This window comes from Talpa occidentalis, unplaced genomic scaffold (genome assembly GCF_014898055.3).
Source record: "Talpa occidentalis isolate TD23 unplaced genomic scaffold, MPIMG_talOcc4v2.1 talOcc4.13, whole genome shotgun sequence".
Taxonomy (NCBI): Eukaryota; Metazoa; Chordata; class Mammalia; order Eulipotyphla; family Talpidae; genus Talpa; species Talpa occidentalis.
Window position 1 is genome coordinate 93,639,707 of NW_023601322.1, and position 26,223 is coordinate 93,665,929.

The 26,223-nt window shown below is 45.7% G+C and overlaps 1 protein-coding gene across 9 annotated transcripts in view; it reads left to right on the forward strand.

The window, feature by feature from the left end:
• The window catches only part of CAMK2D (calcium/calmodulin dependent protein kinase II delta), a 259,262-nt gene that overhangs the window by 218,688 nt on the left and 14,351 nt on the right, over positions 1 to 26,223 (forward strand). For 3 of the 9 annotated variants that reach the window (XM_037509537.2, XM_037509534.2, XM_054694549.1), the window contains exons 13-14: positions 100 to 137; positions 7,929 to 7,977. In XM_037509537.2, the coding sequence (XP_037365434.1) occupies positions 100 to 137; positions 7,929 to 7,977 (87 nt within the window). Of the gene's footprint in view, positions 1 to 99; positions 138 to 1,467; positions 1,501 to 1,635; positions 1,642 to 3,977; positions 4,038 to 5,755; positions 5,798 to 7,928; positions 7,978 to 26,223 lie in introns of all 9 variants that reach the window. The other 6 variants (XM_054694550.1, XM_054694546.1, XM_037509536.2 and 3 more) reach the window with 4 other exon arrangements.

A 26,223-nucleotide genomic window follows, 5' to 3' on the forward strand; every position in this document is an offset into this window, starting at 1 on the left:
GTGTGATCAGGTAGTGAAGGGGCAGAAAGAAACCAGCTGACTGTTGCCTGGCGGGTCTCTCCGGACACCCACTAACCTGCTTTTTCTCTCATTTTGCAGCAGCCAAGAGTTTGCTGAAGAAACCAGATGGAGTCAAGGTAAGTTAAAACAGGTGTGCCTAAAATCACATCTGCCTTGGAGACGCTGGATAATTTTAAAATGGTAAATTTAACTCCAGACCTTTGCAGCTTGTCTTTGATAGTTCCTGTAAAGCTGGAGATTGAAGTATAAAGCAGTGGGATGCGCTGGTAACTGTGTACCGAGGAAAGCTAGGTTTCTTCTCCTTTACGGTAATTATGACAAAATGACACTTTCATTTGCTCTAGAAACCAAAAATCTCTCTGCTCGGGTCCCCAGATCTCATGATGATGTAAAAGATACACAAAAACCTAACGCTTTTGTGAAGAGTTATGCTGTGTTCTAGAGGCTGCTGAAATGTGTAGCCCGAGACAGAGCAAATCTTTGAGTCTGGGAAATCAACGATCAACATTATTTAAAAAAAAAAAAAAAAAAAAAACTGCACAAGGAGATTTTATCAAGGTCTTAACTATTTCTGTGCTTCCGTCATTAGGCGTTGCACTATGACTGAGGTGACTGTTCTCAACAATTAACACTAACTTTCCAAGACAGATCCCAGCAGGCTATTTTGACTTCCTTGTATTTCTAAACAAAACCGCCCCTCTTATTTTCTATGGATTCTGTCTCGTTTTAGGGAAGTTTGCCTGGGGTTGAATGTGACCTTGCATTTGCATTCTGTTTATTTTTCCAGGGTGTTTCCTCAGTATTTCCTTTCTTTAACCCTTGTCTTTCTCTTCCAAAGGCAGATGCCTGCATTTCTCAAGGGCCCTCAGAGTTCTCGGGAATTAGTTAATATGCTAACGTGTACTGGGCCCAGAGTCCAGGCGGTCAGGTCACTTCGAAAATATGACATAGAAAACCGTGTGTCGCCTGTGACGTTCATGCCCTGCCTCTCCTCCTCTCTGTCTGAGACTTGGGCATCCCAGTGCCGTGGGGCCCCCGCGACTGAGTCCCCTCAGGCTGGCACGTGCCGCGTGCCCATCACTGCCCTTGGCATGTGACTCTCTCTTCCTCACGCTTAGTGTATCAGAATTCCAATCACGCGGGGCCACGTCTGCCTTTGCCCCGACGTGACAGCGGTGCCAATGCGGTGTTCCGAACTTCCCCAGTGCTGCGGTCTCCTGCGTGTGCAATACCTTTCCCAGCTGCAGTTTCTGTGGCAATGTGGGCTTTCGTGACTGTCCTTAAGTAGCACGAAACCTTTTCAGAAATTCCTTCTGCTAGTCGACTTACAGCTCCTCCATAAAGATGCAGTGATGCTGTGCTCCTTGCTTGCACACTCAACATTCAACCGGTCATGGTTTTTATTTTCTCTTCTTTTCTTTGTGACTGGTCCACTGGTCAATTCAGAAAAGGAAGTCCAGGTCGAGTGTTCAGATGATGGTGAGGATCTCTCTCTGCCAGATTTTTTTTTCTCTTACAAAAAAGTCCCATTTAGGAATGAGAAAGCCTTGTGTACGGAAGCGAGCAGCCAGCGCAGGGCTGCCGCGGGGGAGCGCTAGTGTTCAGATCGCAGAGCCCCGCGTTCACATGTGAGAGAGGGAATCTTCCCCAGGGACAGACGCTTGGAAATTGAGCAGCCTAATTATAGAAAAGAGACTGTAACGGAAAAAACACTATTTGATTACCACAATAGGCGTGCTGCTGAGTGCAGAAACACTGTAAAACTGTGAAAGGAGCCCTCGGTGGCTCCATTCTACTTAAGCACCTTTCGAAGAACTGTTACTAAACTCAAAATTGAATAGAGTCCGCACCTGAGAAATAGGAACACAACTTGCCAAGGCTTAAGTAAGCAGAGTATGACTTCAATATCTGATTTTTGTTTTTTCTTTTTTTAAGGCAAGGATGCTCCTTCCATAATAAAATCACATTTCCAGCATTCTTTTTTGTTTAAAAGACAGCTGTGGTTGAACCCAAACTTTATCTATGACGCTTAATTGAAAACCTTTTCCACAGAAAGTCTGGTTAAGTAATGTTATAATTACCTTGCAAAGTATTTTTTTTTCCTATATCAGAAAAATGATATTTAAATGCATTGGTTTTGTTCAACATTGCCTTTATCACCACGACCACATTGTGGCTGAGGCACATCCTCATTTGGTTCCCTTCACTAAGAGGAGGGGAAGGAAGCCGTGTGTGTGTGTGTGTGTGTGTGTGTGTGTGTGTGTGTAGGGGAGGGGGCTTGTGGCAGCATGTGTGCAAGGTAAGGCAAAGTAAGGTTGGTGCACAAAACACGTTTTCACTAAAAAAAGCTGTTCTTGGTAACCACATTCCTAGAAAAAAGCAAGTCTCTTCACGACAGAGCAAAAAAATGCCAGCATATTCCTCTTTCACTCTTGGTTTCCACTGATGTAAGGTAAATATTGGAATCAAACTTACCTCTGACCGTGTAGAAAAGATCGGTTGTGTTTGGCCAGACACCCTTCCAGAACCAGAAAGCGTGTGCACCGCTAGGTTCAGTCCTTCCTAAGTAGGTTATTTCTTACCGCCTCTAGGCTGTTGCACAGTTTTCTTTGCTGAATTCTGTGCACTTCTATTTACTGATCTGCAAAATGTAGGTTGATGAGAAAAGAACCCAAGTTTTCTCCTCCTGCATGCCAAAGGCCAGTGTTTCAGCTTATTTCAGTAACACCAATACCAAATAATCCCACAAATGTGAAGGAGCAGAAAAGTGAAATAGCACGTGCCTAAGTTTCTTTGACTTTCTGTCTTCCTCTTAGTGCTAGTTTCATAGGATCTGTAGATATAAAATGAAAATCCAAAAGGTTAACTTGGTATATTTCCTTGTGAATACTCACTCCATGTTCATTCATTAGATGTGGTGAGTTCTCCAAGTCCTCCAGTCCATCCGTACTAAGGGACGGATGTATTCCTTTAGGTAATAATACAAAAAATAGGGTAGTACCTCAGAATGTTCATTTCTATTTGTTGGCTAATGTAGTTTTATTTCAGAGTATTAAATCGCATCATGTAAGTTGCCACACATTCATTTAAATGACTGTAGATTTTTACTTCTCCATCTTTGATTGTGAACTGCCCAAACTCAAGTGTGGCTCCAACTTGCCACCATTTGTCTACCAAAAAGTCCTCTGTGTGGGTCTACTGGTATACCTCTTGACCCTGAGTTGATTTTACAATGTGGCTTCATTCTGGGAATGAGTTCTTCTTCACAGTCAAACCCAATTATGTTGAAGCAAAGGTGGGGCATTACGAAATGCAGTGTTCAGTGACAGCAAGCACTTCTTTGCTGTGAAACAAGTGTGAAAAATAAAAGTCACACTCCAAATATTAACAGAGAGTCACAGTTAGCCTCCCAGGGTGTTCTCTAAAGGTAGACCCAGGCTTAACACTTCTGTAGAACATGATCATCAGTATAAAGCCTGCGTTTCCTCAGCAGACGCAAGTTTTTCATTGGACACCTACTGAGCCAGTGGTGATAGTTTTGCAGAGAAAGCAAGTCCGTGTGACTTCAGGCTCAAGGGAAAATGAAAAGCATCTATTCGTTACTCACTGAAGGTGGGAAACAGAATCTGGAAGAGTATGAACAGGATTCTGTCCATTTCATACTCTGAAATGTGATTTGAGCTCCGTGGAAACAGCTCTTTGTCTGTCTGCTAAGGCGGCACAGCCAGAGCAGCCCAGTCTGACCTTCTGCTCTCCCAGACATGGTCCTGACCTGTGCGTGGCCATCGGAGGTTAGAACCGGCTGTCCTTCCCGTCTGGCCTCAGGGTCTTTGACGGTCCCCTTCAGTGGCTCTTTGGCCCCATGGCTATATCTCCATGTCGACCTGCTGTGTGTAGTGACCTTGGCTGCCCAGGGGTTTAAGGCGTCTCTGTTTCTATTTTCTGCATACCTACAGATAAACAACAAAGCCAACGTGGTAACCAGCCCCAAAGAAAATATTCCCACCCCGGCGCTGGTATACCTGGACTCTTTGTAACCCTTCTTAAGTTCTTTATTGTTTCTCTCATTTGCTTTCACTCTATAGATACACATATATATTTTTGTTGTTGGATTTTGTTTGTTTTTGCTTTCTAAGATATTAAAAAAAAACATTTTTTTTTTCCTTTTGGTTAAGGTAGTTGTCAAGCGGTGTGTCTCTAACACGAGATGATCTCATTTCATTGTTGAACATTGTTCTGCTCCCTGTGGTCTCGTAGCTCAGGCGTTGCATGCTGCCTTCCAGATGCCGTAGAATGAACACGCTTCGGGTGCTCTTAGCTCTTCTGATGATGGTAGCTCTGGATGAGACGAACAGTGGTTTCCTCCTTTCGCTGTGCAGAGGTTGACATCAAGGAGAGCTAAGGGATTGTTGCTAGACCACAGTGAAGTAGACCTTATTCAGAGTCCCTCTCCCATCTTATGAAAAGACAGCTGGGCTTTGAAAGACCTCGTCTTCTGAGGTGAAGAGGCACTGGATAATTTAAAGCCTTTTGTTTGTTGTGTTTAAAATTAAATTATCACTGTTTCACTTTAACCCAGAGAATGAAACCGAGTAGCAGAGCTTTCCGTAACCAGTGGAAATCTGTTTTGTCCATGTCAATCAAATTCGCATTCGCAACAACTAAATCGGCTTAACACCTTTACAGCATTATGTTTTAAATTGAGATGTGAATACTGGCATGCACTGATCTGAGTTCCAGTATGCGCTCCACTCATTATTCCACATGTGGTTATGGTTTCCAGAAGCGTTTCTCATTTTTGACTCTCCTCCTTACTAAGAATTTGGGGGGTTACTTACTAAGATAACAATCTTAATGAATAAAAAGAGTATTATTTCACATGGGTGAACCAGAAGGCTTATTGTAAACACATTCAAGGGAAGGACATCTCAAGATACTAGATAATCTACTAGAAGAAGTCCTTGTGTTTGGAGAGGACACTCCCGATGCAGATGGTAAGACAAGCTCTTTTTTTAACATCATTTTTCTGAATGTCAGATACAATTTTCCTTTATGGAAAAACCTGACTTTTCAACCAAGTCATCTGTACGGATGTATTCCTAAAGCAGAAGAGATGTCAGCCAGTAGCAATAAGACTTGAATGGCCGTGAGGATGTAATTGGGTCTAGACCCCTCTCAATGAGCCACTTACATTTTCCTCAGAATTTCTTGTACACATCGGAGCACACTTGAAATGAATTCCCTCCCCGCAATATTGTTAAAAGTGTGTTCCAGTGACTTCCAAGGGTATTTATGGGGGTATTCATTATAGCAACGCTGTAACTATCAAAGCAACACATCCGAAAATTTTCACAAAGGCTTTGACAGCGCTCTGACCTGCTGTCTCCTTGGCCAGTTTTGTATGGAATGGACATCAACAGCCTCCTCACTAGAGAAAGGAAAGCTCTGTCTGGTTTAGAATTGGTGAAACAGTCAGTGCCTCTTTGGGTGTCCACACTTCAAAGCCTCATCTGTGCCCATCGCGAATAAGGTCTCTTGCATGCTGCCGCTGCCAGCGGGCTGTCCTGCCTCCCAGGCTCCACCACGGAGCCCCCTCATCAGACCTTGTCAGCCCAACCTCTGGCAGTAGCTCCCATCGCTTAAGCTCATGTCTCCCTCTGCTCTGTGCCCCCGACTCGCGAAGAATGTACTTACCAATGCGAACTGTTTCTTTCTCTATTTTGTTCTCACTCAGGAGCCCCAAACTACTGTAATCCACAACCCTGATGGAAACAAGGTATTCAGAAAGAATCAACATCATCTTGCTTTGAACGAGATCACACACCTCATCCAATAGTCCATGCAAAACTCACTATCTAAACAGAGAAAAGAAAGTCCTTCACCTTTTTTCTATCATACTTTCTTTGGGGCCTGACTTGCCTAGAACCTTATGACACCTACTTCTTTCAAAACAAAAAAGGGATGATACCCTGTAAGAGAAATGAATGATGGGCTTAGTCCGCGCAAGTCGAAGTCGTTTTGTCGAGATGACTGTGTATCTTAAGGAATTCCCTCTGGTCTCTTCTCACCCCTGCCTGTCTGCATTGTACCGTAGATGTATCTTCTGCATGACATTTTACAGTTTCTTGCTCTGTCATCCTCGCGCATCGAAACTATCAACCGAGTTCATGAGTATCTGTTTATAACTTCATGTTCCTTTTGAGTTCTATTCATCCTGTCGTCGTCTGTTAATTTCCCTGTTGTTTCATTGTTTGGCATGAATCTGAGAATCAGGAGTTTCAGTCCTTGTAAGATATGTTTTTGATTGACAAGCATTTCAGTAGCAGCCATTTAACTCCTTATGCTGAAAGAAGACTGTTTCCTACCCATTTAATAACAGTATTTGTGTGCAGTGTCAAAGTGGACATTTTCTGAATGTTTTCAGTATTCTCATACGTTATTCTATCTCCAAGGGGAGGGACAAGCAGTTAGTAGTAAAGAACAAATGTCATAAAGTACTGTTACGGGTCTTACTTCTCCTTAGTCTGAGATGTAGCTGAGCAGTATCATAATCACTAAAACCAGGACGTGTTATGGTCTGTAACATGAGGTTGTATAGTCTGACACTATAGGTGTTCTAAGTCCCTAAAAGACTTGAGGTAGCCCAGAACATCACAAGTGAGGACAATTTTTTTCCAGTATCATTAGCAACTGAAAGGCCAAGCGTAACAGCTGGAATGGACACTTCGATAGTTCTAGGTCTATCGTTTGTAAGAGCTGCCGCATGATTTTCTCTTGCTTATCTACATGAGTTTATTTTTACAGTGCATGGATTTACCTTCATCTTGAGCTTCCATTTGAATACTAGGTCACAAAAAAAAAAGCATGAACATTCCTTGTTTTGGTTTTGTGTGTACGGAGACTCTGGACACATCTTTGATTAGTCTCTCCCTTTGGTTTAAGTATTATATCTGACATTGACGTAAACCGATCACTTTTTTGACTACGGAATCTCTGAAAGGACTCTGGGATTTTGCATCATTTTGCAAAATCCTTTTTTCAGCCTTCACCTTTCATCAGTCCAAGTAGGAGAGGGTTTCTTAGTAATAGTCATAAAAAAGTTTCTTTGCTAGAAAGTATTTTTATTAGGGGAAAAATTCATCAGAGCATTGTAAGGACTGTATCTTAATATTAGTACTTATAGTGTCCTTTTGAAATACGCTTACTAATCTCTAACTTCATTTGTCATTTTATAAAGAAAATAGCTTTGTCTTTTCATTATGGGAGAGGTTTCTTATCTGTAAGAGCCAGTTATTTCTAATTTAAAATGAAAGAAAAAAATCTAATTACCCCTGAAAGTAAATTATTCATTAAAATTCCATTGTGCTGATCACACTCATGGCAATTCTTCTTAAAAGCACTTTCAGCAAATTCCAAGTGAGCACCCTGCACCTGAAGTGATGCAACAAATGCTCTCTCTACAAAGGAGTGAGGCAGACAAAGGCTGAATTTGGTGCATGATCTAGTGCCTTCTAGAAAGGCAACACTAGAAATTGTCCTATTTTAAGACTCACATTCATTAGTCTAATATATTTCCTTTCTCATCAATACATTCACAGCAGCCTACCAGATGGTCACTGTAACATAAAGACATCCTTACACGGGTGTCCGAATAAGCTGCATACTTCAGCTGCTTCTGCAAATCACCTACATTGGCCTGATATCAGGCAACCAGAGTACTCCTTTTTTGAAGTGTTTGTGGCACTGTTTTCTGTTAAAACCATGTATTTGTCCATGTGCATGTCAGCATCTGCTCACAGCCTGCCGAAGGATTGTGCATGATCTAAAAACATCACTTGTTTTTTAAGAGGGAACACAAACCAAGCTATTGATTGTCTGCAACTTAAACTCTATTTTCCTCTCCACAGGAGTCAACTGAGAGTTCAAATACAACAATTGAGGATGAAGATGTGAAAGGTATGATATAACCAGAAATGGAAATCTCCTAACTCAGAGTTCCCTACCTTTGTGTCAGAAAAGAACGTTTGCTTTTAAATAGCTATGAAGTCAAGGAGCTAGGCTGATGCTACAAAACATAAAAATATTTCAAGTGCTTAGCTGAACTAAGGTGGTCAGTGTTTCTCCACATTGTTCTTTTTTTTGGTTTTGAATGATAGACAACAGGGGGTGTAGTAATGAGGCTTTACCAACATGCATGCACGTGTGTGGGAAACAGTGGATATCAAGAATGGTGAATGAAGAGAATGATTTTTTGTCTGACTTACATGGGTCCCTCATGGGGTTCTGCATTGGAAGCCTGCTACCCGAGTCCCCTGTGCTTTCCTGGTCTGTTCTTGTGCCCCATGGAGTACAGTGGTCCAAGGTTGTAGCTGAGCAGGAAGCAGCACTGGCCACTCTCCAGGGCCCTCTGCGTCTCCGCGCACAAACAGACGTGAGCCATTGGCTTGATTCTTTTTGGACTCCTGACTGCTTCTGAAGTGTGAGTGTTCTTACCATTGCTTTTGCAGTTGTCTAGTCTCACGTGTGCATTTCAGCATACCTAAGCACCCGCTGTCTGCAGGCCTCCTGTCTAGACACCATTGCAAACAAGAATGGTAACGATCAGGATCCTGAAAATGCAGGTATTAAGGAGAAAGAAGTAGAAGTAAACTCAGAACTGATCTACCAGCTAACTGAACTTTAGCTGGGACTGTTTAATAGTACCGTCGTAGGTTTTAACTGCACAGGTGGCTTCGGTAAGATACAGTCTTGAAAAAATCGTGTTCATGTTATACAATCGAGAACCTGAAAATTCTCAGGTCGGTGACATCTAGACTATTTATAAAGTGAAAATGGCTGTGGGTCGTTAGTTGCCAGTCACCTTTGCTGACTTCTGCCTCCGGGTGAACTCAGCAGCTGATACCATGAGGACGCGCCCTCTTGTGTCATCGGTGCCCTGAGCGAGGTCACTGAAGGGCAGGCAGCTGTCCTCTTGTAGAAACGAAAGCCGAGTAGCTCGGTTGCATGTTTTTCTCTACCAGGTCTGTCCCTCTCTCCCTTCCCCTGGAGGTAAAATTTGAACTTGAGTTCATAAACCACTGGTGCCCGTCCCAATAGGTACTTTTCCCCCTGAGGTGAATAAGCAGATGTGTTTTTTCAGAGATTCAGAAAGCCTCTTACATTCATTAACTCCTTCAGCCAAACAAAATGTTTGTGATTTTCCACATTCTTCCCTTGAGCAAGAGGGAGGAAGAGAGGGAATCTTACAATAACTGAGCAAATTGAGAAGAAGGCCAGCACCGCAGCAGCCCAGTTCCTCGTCCCAAGAATGTGTTCTCCGGGGATCAGAAACTGGGTTTTCCCAAATGCTCTTTCTCCCCTGAATGTATCTCCTCACTGCATCAAGGTTGATTGCTACTAAGCTATAAATCTGCAGGCGTAAGCAGCCTTTGTCCATCTTACCTTCGAATTGTTTGGGCCAAATAAAATGATATCCCCAGTTCTCGGCCAGCAGCCCACTTCACATCGCAATGATGTGACTTTCATCTTACCTCTGGGAATGGACAGGGTTTCGCAAAATCATACAGTATTTGCTGTAGAGTTACGCTGAGTCTACACCAAATTTTAGAAAATTTAAGCATAATATTGACATGTCCTCTTGATCAGTGAACCCAACACGTGTCATTTGTTCAAACTCAAGGTATTATTACCGAGTCCTCTTGACTAGCTTGGGTATGGTCCCAGAGTCATGGGCCTAGCCTGCAGGCTTCGCGGGGCTGTCTTCATAGCCCCTGCAGCCCTTTGGTGGCTACCCTGTTGAACACTGGACAAGGCCAGAAAACATGGAGACTTACAAGACTTGGAAATGTCCCCTGTGCCGTCACTGGTATGGCAGACTGTCAGATGCCTTTGCAGCATGCTTACTGTGCAGGAAGCGCTCCACTCATCAGAAGAAATTCATGATAGCCTGGCCCCAACGATCACCTGTCTATGAGATCACAGCTCTCAAACTGCTGTGTCTCTCCTGCCATCCCCTCCATTCTGCACGCGACCTTGCTATGAGGGCGAGACACCACGTTTCAACGTGGTCTTGACAGCACATACCCAGTGTGAGCTGCTTGGTGCAGTCACCGGCGCCCACAGACACCTGCACCTAGACTTCCTTGTTTCCTTGGCGTGTCGATCAGATCCTCCCCACACCAAGGCAGTAAGTACATGGTCTGTCTCATCTGCAGGGACGAACCTGGCAGTGGCAGCCTCTGCATCCTGTCCGCTGCAAAGAAACAGAGGGGAAAATGAACACATTTTGGTGGCCCAGCCAAGGCAGATTCGCAGTACACAGCCAGGGAGGCCTTGAGGGGCCATATTCCTGATTGCTGCTTGTTAGTTTCTGTTCTGAATGATCTTGGGTTTTCACGAGGCCCCAATCTATGCGCTACTCCTGAGCTCAGGGTCTGCTCTCAGGTGTTCCAGCATGTAAGTATTTACTGAGTGCCTCATGTTGGCCTGCGCTCCCCAGCATCTCTGTAAACTCTCTTGTTCCAGAGCTTTCCCCAAGCTCCGCGTCTTGAGTTCATTCTGGCCACCTCAATCATTTAATTCCGTAAACCCCAGGAAAACTTACTGCAATAAGTTCCTGGAGAACTTTCTGTAGACCTCAAAACATGTCAAACTTTTTTAGCAATTTCCTACTTTTGTCCTCTCTTCAAAACCCAAGTCTTATGCCAACTGCTGTATCAGTGGAGACCCGCGACAAAGTCGGGGCGAGAGATCCTGCCACTGTAGCAGCAAATGGGAATCTTGGTGTGGAAGCACCGTGCCCGTGTAGCTACTGACAAGCGAAAGGGTTTCCTCTAAGAACAGTCTGTTGTCAAAAGACGCGTTGTCCTCAGGCCTAACTAGCGCTGTTGAAGTAGCCGTTGCACTTGGCATGCTTTCTAGTGAAACACCTGCTCTCGTTGATTTCAGGTCTGGAGCGGCTGTCGTCCGTAGCCTTGACTCAGTAGCCGGGCGAGGTAGTGCTCGCCGCGGCTCTGTAGACACGCGAAGACTGGCCTTGGGTTCGTGGCTGCGGCCACACTTGGCGGGGCCTGTCGCTGCTCGCCGCGCTGCCTGTCCAGCTCCGGGCCGCCCGCTGCGTTGCTCAGAGTCGCTCCTTGCTCCCGGCGGGCCTGCATCGGCTCGCTCCAGCCTCTGCTCTGCCCGGAATTCCAGGGACCTCCTGTCCCTCCTGCTCCGGCATCTCGCTTCAGCTCACCAGCCAGCAGCGGGCGGATCTCTTGCTGCCTCCCTCTGTCTCACAGGCCTGGGCCTCCAGAGCGGGGCCCACGAGCTGCATGATGTGCTGGGAGACTGACCGCCTGGGCGCTGCTTCCTTGTTTCCCTTTTTCTTTTCGCTGACAAATAGGCCAGGATCACGAAGCCTCGTAGCTGGGCCTTTTGCAAACTCGCTAAGGGCAAAGATGTTGACACCCTGCTCCCTTGATTGGGGGCCGTCACCGAGCAACCGGAGGTGGTGGTCTTGATGGATCTGCAGAATCACCTCCCTCAGGAGCCCCCGGGTGTGTGTTTCTCAGTCTGTCCTTGGGCGGGCGGCGTGAGGACCGCTCACTCACCTCAGCTCTTCTCAAGGTGTCTTTCCGCAGCGCCTTTGTCTCTGTGTAGAAGGTTCCAGGCAGGAGACCCCTTGTACCCCCCCGCCCCCAGGTCTTCAGGCCCCCATGAGGCGTCTGTAAGTCAGCCCTTGTCTTGCTTGTGTTGCTCACTCCAAGAGAATCTGCAAATCAAAAAAGCCCTGGAGATGTGACTTTAGGACTGAGGGCGCCATCCCCCTAGGTTCAGAGTGCTTAGGGGCCCTGCCATGTGTGCGGAACAACTTCTCTCGGGTTGGTGATCCAACATTTCATTGTTAAAGGTTTCGGAAACATTCTTATAACTGTCTTCACTTTCCTATTTTTTTTCCTCGCGTTCCTTTGCTTCACCTCTGCCCTCTGTCTTCTGCTAGCTTCTGTGACCGACAGCCTCACACTGGTTGATCCCTACACGCCGATGAAGGGCCTAAACCTTTCGCCTATCCCAACCTGAGCAAAGTTGTTCAAACTGAAAGTCCAAAAACATGTTCATACTCATCTTTTCATTAGAAAACCATAAGCTCACTCCCTATTAATAAACCTTTTAGCAAGTTTTTAAACTCTGTATGAAGTCTTAAAGAAGTCCACAGTAAATAGACAGCATCGGTTTACTAATTACTGCCAACATACTCAGCAGCTGTGTGTATGGAACGTTCCCGCCATCAGGTACTCAAGCTTGATGAAACCACCGGTGAAACTTTAAATACATTCCGATAATTCAGAGTTTAAAAATATAGTAACAGTTACTGTTCGTGGGTTCTACTTCATATATATATATATGTAAGGGGAAAGATGAAGGCATTAGATTCACAGGTTATAGTATCCAAAATTTCAGAGTCAGCAAGATCTAATTTACATTGTTAGGCAGTTGCGCAGATGGAGAGGAAAACCTCTTTGCATGTTTCACCGCATAAACATGGCCCGATTTACTACGCTCAGAATCTGCATGGAGTCTACAGTCTGCTGCTAGTTCCGGCATTTGTCCAGCTTGCTGTGATCAATTTACATGATTTCTGTGTGGTTCAGAGGCTACAGAATTTAGATAAGGAAACTTAGCTAACAGAATTGTAGGTTTTCCCTTACCTTGCTATTAGTGAACAGATTGTCATGAGAGCTCCTGTTTTATTTTTAAAGTATATGCAGTTTTACGTAATATATGGAATAAAATGACATAGATATCAAAATAAAGTAGTCAGAGTAATGACAGAAAGACATTTAATGCAAAGGAATAAACTGGTGCAGTTTTAGGGAGTAGTATCACAGTAGGGGGAATGGTGTCCACTTACCTGTATATCCCAATGTCATAGCAATGATGGACTATAAAATTAGTACTTTAAACAGTCCAGGAAGCATTATTATGAGTCTGTTTTTCATGTATCTATTGTATAAAAGTACTTAATATCTAACATTGTTTGACCTCATGAATTTCTTTGTAGTAGTTGTTTTTATTATGAATTTTATGCAATCTGAATTATTAGAAAAAATGCTTTAGTAAATAAGTTTGTATTTTTTTTCAACCAATAAATATACCTAGAAGTTATGTGAAGTTACATGCCTGTATCATTTACTGATATTTTTTGTAAGTCAGTGAAATGGTATTTTTTTTTGGGGGGTATGGATTAGCTCAGGCAAAATTAGATGTAAAGTAGTCAAAGAAAAAAATCTTATTCCTCTGCACTTGTAATATTGTGTCAGGTTATAGGTCATTTAATTTCAAATCCCTGTATTAAATAAGAAAAATAAGTTATTACAAGGAGAAGAAAAAGCATTATTGGTTGAAGGAGTTTAGTTGAAGAGACTAAGAAACAAAGATTTGTATTTTGGAATCTGGAATAGTAGATGTCACTTTGCAGCGCAGGGCAGTAAATACTGGGAACCCCAAGTTTAAGTGTGCCAAGTCAGCACCAGCCACACTGCCTGCGATCATCATCGAGCCTAGAAAAGAGAAACAATTCTTTATTCTGGCCAGGACCAGGTAATTCCAAAAGAAGGAATAATATGTACTTCCTTCACATTTTTTATTGAACATATGTATGAGCCAATCTAGAAAATTTGGGAAGCACAAGACCTTCATTTGAAATAGGTGTAGGTGCTCTTAAAAAAAAAAAAAAAAAAACATGATTGAATACCTACTATGTGCTAGACACCAGACAGACAGGGTTGAAATGAAAAGGACTTAGTTTTTCCTTCAAGGAGTTCTCAGTCTGGCAGTATCATTCTCAATGAAATTCCATGTGCTGGCGCAGGTAGACTTAAAAGTCTTCCATACCGCTGGAATACAATGTTTCAGGTAATCTGTACTTTTGTGGTTTTTTTTTTGGATATGAATAAGTGTAACATTTTGCCTTGGCTAATGTTCAGCATAATTGGCCAATCCATAATATTCAAAAAAGTCTCTTGAGTGGTACAAAAAGATTGCTGTAGTTATTGGGCTTGTTGTGATTGATTCCACTGTGAACGTCTCTGCTGCATCATACCATCCCGCAAGTGACAGACACGTGGGCACCTCAGTACCCCGAGAAACAATTTACAATATGAAAATGCATTTGGATGGCTGGTCTGATCTCCTTACAACAGAATACTTTTAAATACACTGAGGTGGGAACATTCCCAAACTATTCAACTGTGCTTTCTTTAAAAACAAATGACAATGATCTCTAGAAAGACTGCATGTCACATAAGTTAGATGAAATCCTGTTGGAACGTGCCAGTGCACACGGACACTGTGTGTCCATCTAATTGCTTTCCTCCTAATGCACAGCTCCCGGCATCTTTCATTTGTGTTCCAAACATCTCTTTGGCGTGACTTTGTTAATATTCTCATCACTTAAACACTCCTGGGTCATCATTACAGAGTTTTGTCTGTCTCCTCCATTTTGATTCTACGCTCCATCCAGTCGGCCAGCAGCTCCTAAGAGGTCTTCTTCTGCAATGCATGATTTTAAAACTGGCTCCTACTCATGAGCTGCATGACCCTCCTCCAAGATCCCGGCACATCACCTGCCTTGCGTTGACTCACAGCCCGGAATGCAGGGAGGCGAGGCCTACGTTGCTTCTGCTCTGTATTCTCCCGTGAGTGTCAAAGCCACTCGGAGAAGGGAGAAGAAGCCCCTCGGTGATCATGGCCGCCTCCAGCTCTGTCTCCCTTGGCCATCTGGCCTCGCCGCCTCATTCCGTATCCCTCACCATCCCTGAAACATACTCGACCGCGCACCTGCCTCCGCATCCCGCACTTGCCAGTTCCTGCCTGATCTGTCCCCATGCAGGTGCCACGTGACTTCCAACTTCTACTCTTCCTCAGTCTCTGATCAAAGGTTCAGCTCTTCCTTTATGACTCTCTTCAATTGTGTCCCTATAAATCCAGTCCTGCCTTTTCTTCCTCTTCTATCATTTACCTGAAAAATTGGTTTTGCTTCTTGGCTTCCTGTCTCTCTTACTCTTCTAGAACTGACGTTTCTTCAGGGCAAAGATGCTGTCCCCAGCTATATGCACAGTGTCTGTCTAGACCACCGTTGACAATAGAAGGAGCATGTAATTGATGGAGGAAGGAAGCTTAGTAGTTACCCACAGCGCCACGCCTCAGAAGCCACTGAAATGACTCCAGGCCTCTACGTTATGATCACATCACACCTTTCTATAGGCTTACACTCGTGTCCACACGTGTCCAGCCTGCCCCTCATCCTCATAAATTAGCAACTAAAACTATAGAAAATACACATTTTACAAATCTTTTTGTGGATGGAGGATGGATTTAGTGTTAAACATAATAAGTTTGAATTCCAGCCTCACCCTTTATCGAACATAGGATCCAACTATTCATGTAAACCTGACTCGTTTTTACAGTGAAAATGATCCTCTCAGTGCTGAGCTGTTTTTTACCTTCAACATGACAATTTCCTAGGACTCTGCCCAACAGTAATACAGCCTGTTGACTACAGATACTGGTTGGTAAATGCCTGCTTAGGGCAGTTACTCAGGAAAATTCTTTTTCCAGCTATGTTTTCCCACAAGTAGATGGGATAAGCCCAGAGGTTCACAATGACCAGAGCCTGCAAGTCCAAAGAGACCTGGGTTTTTCCGTCCGCATCAGTGGTCTTATGTCCTAAGTCATTTGTGAATAAATGCGAACATCTACATCTGGGTCTCAGAGTCCAGCCTGCTGAAAACCAGAAGCTGTCCACGTACAGGGTGCACATTGTTTTAAAATTTAATATTTTTATGGACTTAACAGCATTCTTTTAAATTGTGGATTTTAAAAGATTATTTTAACTCACTGCTTTTTGCCCGCATGGTGACATTAAATAGGTATTCAAGTCATTCATGAATTAGGAGGTTTCTACCGTGAGTCATATTTGGTCTTGTTTCTAGTTAAATAGACCATCTAGGAGTGACCCGCTCTCCTCGTGTGGGCGGATCCTTTCCCCTGGTGGGTTCCAAGCACTTGGAAAACCCGGCTCACCTGGGACTGTCTTGGTTCTCTCAGGTTTTTCTCTACAAACGCGAAATGCATACTTTACCAAGAGCCTATAGTGTCAAATTAAACGCTCAAGGAAAATGTCTCAAGAACTAGGTCACTCTTCAGGACGGTGATGACCCAACTCATGGTTGCTCAAAGCAACACTCTCTTGACAGGCGTGACATGTTGAGTGAGACTTGTGTGCTCCTGCTGCTTCATGACAGCGCTGCAGGGGACTGTCTACAGTGTGGGCAGCGAGGGGTGTGTTTAGTATTAAATAGTCTTGAGGGACCCTTGGGTGACAGTGTATACATTTTAGGGTTCTAGGGTCACCCCTCCTCACCTGTGCGTTATCCCTCCAAGGCGTCAGTCGCTCTTCGCCAGAGTTCACGCGGCCCATCCTCGCTTTGCTCTCCGCACGCTTTGCAGGTACACAGAGAGGAGCATGAATCTTCAGTTCACAAAAGCGACAGTGTTTTAAAGTGGCATCTCAGATTCGTTCAAAAGGAATTGGTGGGACTAGCACTTGCATTTTCCAAGCTAAGCCTACATGGAGTCATTAAAAGTGAGAAGCACCCGTTTGTGATTTATAACCCGAAAGTTAGAAGTAAACAGTGAGAGGCTTCCTTAGTGAATTTGGCTGATTCGGTGCATCTGGCCCTGGAGAGGCTCTTTAGGCCCCGGTGAGCCGTATTCCCATCAGGTTCTCTCTCCAGCTCCTGAAGAGGGAATCCTGATGCTGCAGTTTAGCGGCTTCCCGGGTGCCCTAGGGGTTAAGCTTCAGCGCTATCACCACCACGGCCTGAGTTCGATCCCCGGGCAGGGAGCTAACCTCATAGGGCGTAGCAGGCCTCCCCTGCCTGCTGCCCCCTCCGAGGTGTTTGAGAGTGAGCGTGTGAGTGAGCGTGTGAGTGAGCGTGTGAGTGAGCGTGTGAGTGAGCGTGTGAGTGAGCGTGTGAGTGAGCGTGTGAGTGAGCGTGTGAGTGAGCGTGTGAGTGAGCGTGTGAGTGAGCGTGTGAGTGAGCGTGTGAGTGAGCGTGTGAGTGAGCGTGTGAGTGAGCGTGTGAGTGAGCGTGTGAGTGAGCGTGTGAGTGAGCGTGTGAGTGAGCGTGTGAGTGAGCGTGTGAGTGAGCGTGTCTCCCCATTGACCTCAGGATCAAGCCCAGTTTCATAGCATGGTCTTGGCCTCTGGCAACTCAAATATGAAATAACAATGTGGCTTATTACTCTAAAGTTTGCGGCAGCTGGTTGACCTCCCTGGAGGTGCAACATTCTCACACAGTCCCCTTCGCAGTGGAGACACACAGTGAGGGACCACGTGTTGCAAGATGGATCGAGTTTTCTTAGAAAGTGTTTAAAACGTGCTTTACTGAGTTCTCCACTACAAAAAGCACCTTTATGAGGTATTCTTTGAGCTTCGCTCTTTGACCTCTAGTCTGGTGCTGTCGTTTCTTCCTTGGCGCTTCCTGTGCGGGTTTGCTTTTCTCCCTCTGTTTCCTTCCTTGTCTTCTCTCCGTGAAGCTCTGCTGGAAACGCTCCTGGCGACACTGCCGCTGTGATTGGGGGGAGGGCCCCATGCTCCCTCTTCTTAGTCCCACGTCACAGCCCATATCAGATAGAGTCTCCTGAATTGGTGCTGCCGTTAAATAAATATACGTTCTGTTGAAGCGGGGATTTTGTGGAGAAATTTTCCATCCCTGTTCATCAGGTGTAGTGACCTGCAACTTTCTTCCCTTCTCATGTCCTTTCTGGCTTTGGTACGGGTGCAGTGCTAACCTCAGAAAATGAGTTTGGAAGTGTTGCCTCTCATTATTTTTTGTTAGAGGTGTTAATTCCTCTTTAAATATTTGGAAGAATCCATTAGAGTGAAGTCACCTCGTCTTGGAATTTTCTTTGTCTCCTTTCTAGCCTCGGTATATTCAGATTTTCCATTTGTTCAGGAGTCAGTCTTAGTAGGTTATTTCTTTCTAGGAATTTGTCATTTTCTTCCAGATTACCCAGTTTGTTGCTATATAATTGTTTGTATCAGTGTCTTAGGATCCTTTGTATTCCTAGTGTCATGTATAGTGTCTCCTCTCTAATTGCTGATTTGGGGGCTTCTCTTTCTATTTTAAAGATTTATTTATTTATACAAGAACCAGGGTACAGGCCAGATGTGCAGGAGGGTGAGAGGATTCACCAGAGACTAGAGCAGGGAACAGAACAGGCAGAGTGACTGAAATGCACTGCTGAGGGGAGCAGCGGGCGCGACAGGAGAGGTCTGCCACACCATGTGGGTATCTCCCTGGCTGGCCAGGATCGAATCAGCACTGCGGAGGCTGCGGACAGCTTCACAATGCTGCACTCAACTGCTTGCACCACCAGGGAGGCCCCAATCTAACTAAGATTTGGTCAGTTTTGTTTTTTCCCAGTTTCTATTTTCAGTAAACCAGTTCTTTTTTTCCCTTGGTCATTTTTTTTTTCTCTGATCTGTTATTGCCTTCCCTATGCTAATGTTTCTGTTTTTGCGTTCTAAGATATTAAAACTCATTTTTTCCTTTTGGTTAAGGTAGTTGTCAAGCGGTGTGTCTCTAACACGAGATGATCTCATTTCATTGTTGAACATTGTTCTGCTCCCTGTGGTCTCGGAGCTCCAGGTGTGGCATGCTGCCTTCCAGATGCCGTAGAAGGAACGCGCTTCGGTTGCTCTTAGCTCTTCTGATGACGATAGCTCTGGATGAGACAAACAGTGGTTTCTTCCTTTCACGATGCAGAGGTTGACATCAAGGAGAGCTAAGGGATTGTTGCTAGACCACAGTGAAGGAGACCTGATTCAGAGTCCCTCTCCCATCTTCCATTTTAACTCACTGCTTTTTGCCTGCATGGTATCATCACGTAGGTATTCAATATATTAATGAATTAGGAGGTTTCTACCTCAAGACATATTTTGTCCTGTGTCAGAGACCTGTCTTGTTTCCAGTTAAATATACCATTTCTAGTCATGACTCAGTCTCCTCGTTTAGGCGGATCTTTTCCCCTGGTTGGTTCCAAGCACTTGGAAAAACGGGGACTGTCTTGATTCTCTCAAGTTTTTCTCCACAAATGTGAAATACATACTTTACAAAGAGCCTATCAGTGTAAAATTAAATACTCCTCAAGGAAAATGTCTCAAAAACCATAAATGTCAGTCTTCAGGACTGTGATGACCCATTGTTCCTCAAAAAACACTATCTTGACAGGTGTTAAATTTTAAGTGTGAGACTTGTGTGTTCCTGCTGCTTAATGACAGCACTGCAAGTGACTGTCTACAGTGTGGGCAGCAAATACTGATGACATGTGTTAAAGAATGTTGGGTGTTAGGAAAAGGTTGGACAGGCAAAAAAGCCCACGACCAGTCTGTTTTCAAGTGAGAAAAAGTAATTTCCTCATTAATTTTTTTTTTCAAGTTACACCTCACTCCTCTGTGGTGTGGTGTGTGATCTGCCTATGCACGGCCCCAAATAATCTTCATGGGCCCTCCTGTGGCTCACCCCCTGTTACATGGAACTTCCAAGATATCATCTCCCTATTATCTCAATTACTCTCTATGGAGAATTGTTCCTACTGTTTGGACCTCAGTTGACATAAGAGAAATAATTGGTTCATCGCTTACAGCCAACAAGTCAAGTCAGTTTTTAATAATAATATAGGAGAATATTATATCGCTAGGTCTGAAGTAGATGGTTCACAAAAAGAGTAACTACCAGGCCTGTAAAATTTAACCAAGATATTCCAACAAGTACAGTTCAATTAAGTGTGTAAGCTGAGTTGAGATGAGAACATCCCAGAACTGAAGTGGGTAATATAGCACTTTAGTAAAAAGTGACTGTTATGCACAGAGACATTTCAAGAGTTAAAGGACTTCACTGTGTGTGTGTGTGTGTGTGTGTGTGTGTGTCTACCAGTGAGGTATGGAAGTAACCTTCCTCCAAACCTAAGTCAGTCTTGCAAGTGTGACCAATCATCAGATGCTGACCCACGCTGACGACAGCTGAGCCTTTTCATTACAGCAGTGGACACTGTGGTCATCAGTGCCCCTCAATACCACACAGACCAGAGAAGGGACTTAGCCACAGAGGTTATCATTTCCCGCGAATTTTCCAAAAGAATAAGCACGCAGTTGTCCCTTTTTATCTGCATGGGTATGTTCCGAGACGCCCAGTGGATGCCTACAACCTCACACAAAAGTGACTTGTACAGATTCTGTGGCTTCTATACACACATGCCTATGACAAAGTGTGATGCAGAGAATAACACTGAGCCTAATGGTATACTGTCATCAAAGGTGTGTGAACACGCTCTCAAAACACCTGACTGGATGCCAGCTTTTCCTTTGGAGCCTCGACCTCAGATAATGGGCAGCGGGTCACAAAGATGCAGAAATAGAAGTCACAAATAAGGGGGCCGCTCTGTTCCCGAGTTATGTATCCTGTGAACTGTCACTAGTTCCCTAATATATATAATAATATTTCTTATTTAATATTAAATAATATAATAAAATATGTCCATATATTATATGATATATAATATAAATATAAATGTAACACTTATTATTTTATATAATAAATAATATTTATATAATGACACATAATCCACAGCGGATCATAGATGCTCCAGCACTTTCAAATGACCTATGACTGAGACTGGACTCCAGGATGTTCTGCGAATGGGCGTCTCCTCCCATTTCACTGACCTGTCTTTGCAATTCATGGACCGGAAAGTGTGGCTTGGAAGGTGACAGACTTTATAGTAAAAGCCGAAGCAGTTGCTGAAGCTGAGGCTGATGAGAGCGTGTGCGATTAGAATTGACAGGCGGCGCCACTCACATTCGGGGTGGTCCTGGGGTCTGCTGTGGGAGCCTGGTGGTCTAGGCAAGGGGTGTGGGCCCTAATGGCAGAAATATTTAACACTTGCCCACACAGTGACACGACTGTGTTAGGGTTAAAATGTCTTCCCAGTGGTAGGTAATAAAACAACTTCATTTCACCTCAATGAAGTTCTCATTGGTGTGAAAAATGCTGAAATGTGACAAAGAGCTGCTGTGACCCCGGAGAGCAGGGGGAAAGCCCTTCAGCAATCTCAGGTGACACTCCCTGTGGACGCACGTGACCATTTTCGCACATCCTTACTACTCGGCCTAGAGTTTCCCCCAAAACAAAGCCATGCACATTTACAGTTCAGTTAATTTTGATAGGTTTTTGGCTTTTCTCTTTTCGCAAAACTGGCAAAGACATGTTTTTTGTAGCCTAGAGGACACGCTCTTCAGCCTTTTTGATCCCGGGGAACACTGACAAATCTACCCATTAAATTATTTACGACAGTGTATTTATAAGCTCACCCAAGAATATGTCGACTATTGAATTCTATTTTTTACTAAACTCAAATTTTATGCTCTTCATAAAGGAATGAAGTAAGTTATCTAAAAGAAGCCAACTACAGGCTAAACAGCAGTGGTAGAAACATTGGGGGGGGGCCTTATTGTGGTGACTGCATACAATTTTGATCTTTCTCAATATTTTATGCTGCTGGACATTCAGACTCAGAGACAGAGCAGTGACACCGTGACACTTACTTTTGACCCGAAAAATACATGCCCATCTATGGGCAGGGTGACGGGAAGTTGATTGGAAGCACTAATTGGCATCGTTACAGCGCCAAGATTGAGGGAGAGCTGGATTTCCTCCGTGGCAGCAGGGAAAAGGCCACAGAGAACGTGCCCGGCATTTAAAATGCTTGAGTCTCACTATTTGCCAAGTTTCCTTATTTTCTTTCCAAGTTTGATTTTTTTCTGTAGAGGATGTAAATTTGACCATCACTGGTGTATCCACAGAGAGGTGCCCCCGAGGGTGCTTAAGTCTCTCCCTTCTCATGCAGCTCAATGGACGCGCGTGCCGAGAGGCGGCGCTTTTCATTTTCGAGCCAAGCAGGGGAGATGACTCTTTGACCTGTTTTTTAAAATCTTTTTTCCATGTCATCAGCCCTTAACTGAAGTGGCGCCACACCTATGTGATTCATGCAGCATCTTAGTCCTTAGAATGCCCGACGGCGCTCACGGCGGTGCTGTGTGCAGCTTCCCCGGGCAGCTGGGGTGCCGGAAAAGCCCCCCCCCCCCCACGTACCTGCTCCGGGCCAGAATCCGCCCGTCTGCCAAGGTTTCTATTTGACATTTACAGTTTTGTTACACTCCGTCATTTTTTAGGAAAACCATCATAATACCTCACATCTATCTCCCTTAAATTTGTAAAAATTGTCTATTTTATCTTCTAATCCAGAATCATTTCAGGAAAGAAAGGGCCGTATTTTGTAACCCAAGAAAATCCTACATAAGCCTGTTTTCAGTTATACTAAATAATCCCTACCCCCAACAGCTTTTGTCCTTACATCCTTCTTAATCGTTTCTTGTCAGCTAGTTCTTCCTCAGTTAACGTTTCACGCTCGGAAAATTACTAGCTGTTTTTAGAGAGCAAAGTACTGAGGTGGCTTGAATGCCTTTTTTATTTATTTTTTTTAATCTTGATGACATCTGCCATTCAAAAGGGGGGGTGGGTAGCTGATGTTACTGAACAGGTGACTTCTAGGTAAGTGAGCTTTACAACGACTTTTCAACAGGTCTTCTGTTTGAAGGAAGTTACTATAGGCTATTAAAGCAGTCAGCTCAAGAATCGGCCATGCCTTTGCTTCTTAAAGCCAAAATCATGGCAATTATTTCTCCCAAATGTTAACTAAACTTCAACTAGTGAAATAAAGTCCCTTAGTAGCAAGCTGTTAATTACACATTAAATCCCAAACATAACTGAGTTGATAGGCACCTTTTGCGATGAAAGTACCAAGAGCAGGAAAATGATCCTAATTGGTGTGTTTGCCTAAGTCTAGGCCCAACGGCTATTTCTGTTAAGGGCAGCGTGGAAACAGACAATAAAGCCACGGGGCACCTAGTTTTGTGAAACCGGTATAATGATTAATGACAGCCCTGGCCCAGTAATTAAGGAGTCCGTCACCTTGCCAGAGTGAGTTCAAAGATGTCGAGGTGGTTCGTTTCAGTTTACGGTTTCAGAACATTGCACGGGCGCCGTGGGCTGCAAAGCAGGGTGGACCAGGGAACTGCACAGCAGATGGGCACCACGGCCAAATGAAGGCGCAGGCTGGCCTGACTTCTGCATCTGCTGGGTGACTCCAGCAAGTCTCCTGGCCTCCCTGTCTGTCAAGTCTGCGGCAGCCGCTACCCGAAACTTCCGGGAAATGCAGCAGGAGCCGCATGAACTGGAACTAAGTGCTGACACGGGGAGACAAGAATTGCCGAGCTGTGAATGTGGACCCCAGAAGGGCCTAGCTTGTCCATTGCACACTTTTTGATCAATGAAGAAAGAAAAAGCTTCCACGCACAGTCCACTACGAGATTTCGGGATGGGACACTCCGCTAACATTGACCGCAGCGACGCTCACTTGGCACGGGCGGTGCTGTCCACCCGCTTCCCCACCCCGCATGCCGGCCGACTCCAGAGGGACCACCAGCCCAGATGAAATGCCCCGACAACTAGGGTCTTTCTGTGCACTCAGCTCTCTTGGAACGTAAGCTTCTCACACTGCCGAGGCCCACCCAGCTTGTTCTACTGGACACTCGGGGATCATTCCCGCCTCTGAGGTGCCCTGGCTGCACGTGAAGTGCTGATTCTGCGGACTGACATGTGCGGGGCCGTCAGTGTCCTCTCTGCGAGTGCACCTCACCCGGACACCATCAGACACGATCTTGCGCGCCTTGCACACGCTGTGCCTGTCCGCGCATGGTGCACAGGGGCCCGCATCTGCAGACATTTGCTTCCTGAAGAGTAGAAGAGAGCTGGAGAGAGAAAAGGGCCCCATCCTGGGCAGACACCTCTCTCCTGAGAGAACACCACACGGAGGGCCGCCATCACGGCGGACACCGCGTCTGGAGCACTCGGGAAAGGCTGCACCCAGGAGGAGACACTGCAGCTGAGGCCTGAGGAGATTCCCAGCAGGAGGGGCCGTGCGGGAGAAGGAAGAGGTCCTGAAGAACCACCGCGGGCTGGCGAGGTTTAAGCTCCTCCTCGCTGTGGTTGCAGAAAGGATTGTCCAAGAGCCGGGATGGGGGGGGGCAGCGGGTGGAGGGTGTCTGGAGATGAAGCTAGAGGGTGAGGGTAGGAAGACCTTTCAAGAAGAGAGTTACGATTGACTTCGGTGCCGAGGCAGAGCGAAGGCGCTGATCGTGTGACCCGGAGCGCGGCCAGCTCCGCCCGGTACAGTGAAGGTGGGAGCGGTGTGGAGACCCAGGAGCCGCCGGACCTCACTGCGGGCAGTGCCATGGCTCTGCTGGAGAAGGGTGGGAGACGCACGGACAGAGGGGAACTGGTGACTGGCTGTGGGCGGCCCTTCAGCCAAGGAGGAGCTCCGGGGGCCGACCTGGGGCTGAAAGAGCTCTTGGGGCCTCCCTTCAAGCCCACGAATGCAAGAGAAACAAATGCAAAGGAGATATTTGAGGTCAGTGTTGGCATCGCAGGTCTGAAATACAGGACAGCCGGGGATGCGTGGAAGGCGGCTGGCAAGAAGGCAGAGCCCACACACCTCCAGAGCAGCGACAGGATCCGGGCCTTGCCAGCCTGGGTTCAGAGCCAGGGGAACGAGTCTGATGGCCAAGGGCAGGCCTGAAAAGCCGAGGCTGGACCCTGGCAAAGAGCAAACTGCTGAGGGGAGACACTGTGACTCTGGGGTGACGACATGGGCAGAGAGGAGAGAGTGGAGTTGAGAATAGGCTGGGGCTGGAATCTTGAGACTCCATTGGCACCATGAGGCGGTCGGGAAGAGAAGGGACTTGGGAGATGGAGACAAGATGGGACAAGAAGAAAGCCCGCTGCTGTATATTTACATTATAAATGGCTGCATGGTTTTTAAAGGTTGTCCAGTCAGCACCGAAAAATGATTCTTGGAAAAGCCACCGGGCGGGGAGTCAGAGAGCATCTCTCTTGTCCTGGCCCCACCCGTCGTTCGGCTGTTTACTGAGTGTTTCCCACATGCCGTGCACATGTACAGGCTGCAGAGGGGAGGTGCTGGGCCCCGTGGAGCTAAGTAGTAGGGAAACTAACCAAACACATACAAAGATCTGTAAATACAAGACTCCTAAGTTCTTTTAAATAACAGGTGTAGAATATATGTGAACACAGGAGTTTTTCCTAAAAATGAGCATCAGGGAAGCCTAAGAAATAATAGTTGAGCTGAGAGCTGATACAAGAAGCAGCAGCAAAAGTGGGACAGTTGCTCCAGGGGAGGAGACAGCCTGTGTGGAGGGGCTGGCAGTGGAGGAGCAGGGCCATCTGGAACTGCTGAGAGAAGGTGTTGTGGGGACGGGGTCACAAAAGAGGTCTCGACGGGGCCCGGGGAGATGGGCCGGGTCCTCACTGTGGGCCCTCTACTCTTGCGGTATTTCTTTTGGACAAGAAATGACCACGTGGACAGAGAGGTAGGAAGGACCTGGGCTGATGTGTCAGACATTTAAAAGGAGAAATAGGTAGAACTTGAAAGACTGGACAGCAGGGGTGGGAAGAGGGATTTCAAGGTGCTGCTCGGGTTACTCTCTGCCTGGACAAGGGGATGGATGGGGCGGCCGTTCAAGGATGGAGACACTACAAGAGCAGAGAGGCTGGTGGTGAAAGAGGTTCAGAAAGCTGAGGGTGTGTCTGGTTCAAGGTGCATTTGAGGGGCCGAAGTACAGATTCCTAAATGGGCTTGGGGCACACACATCGGAAGTAAAGGTCTGGAAAGGAGGTAACGACTTGGGAATCGCCGGTATCCACATGGCCATGTCCAGCAGGGTCTTGACAGGGCCATGGGGCACAGTGTGTGGTGAGAAGACGATTCAGGCTGCGCGTTGAAAAGGTGTGGAAACCTTGAGACGTCCAGGTAGAGAAAGGGAACGGCCAGTGAGAACGTGTGACCAGACAATCCTGTCCAGAACAGCAGGGAGAGCGAGCTATTTCCTGATGCGGGGAGGGCCTGCACTTCAGGGCCCCACCTGTTTCCAGGAGGAGGTGTCTGCAGACCTGGAGCCCTGACAGAGCTTGAGGAGCACTGACAGCCACCCAGTGCCTTCCCACCCGGTGACTCTCA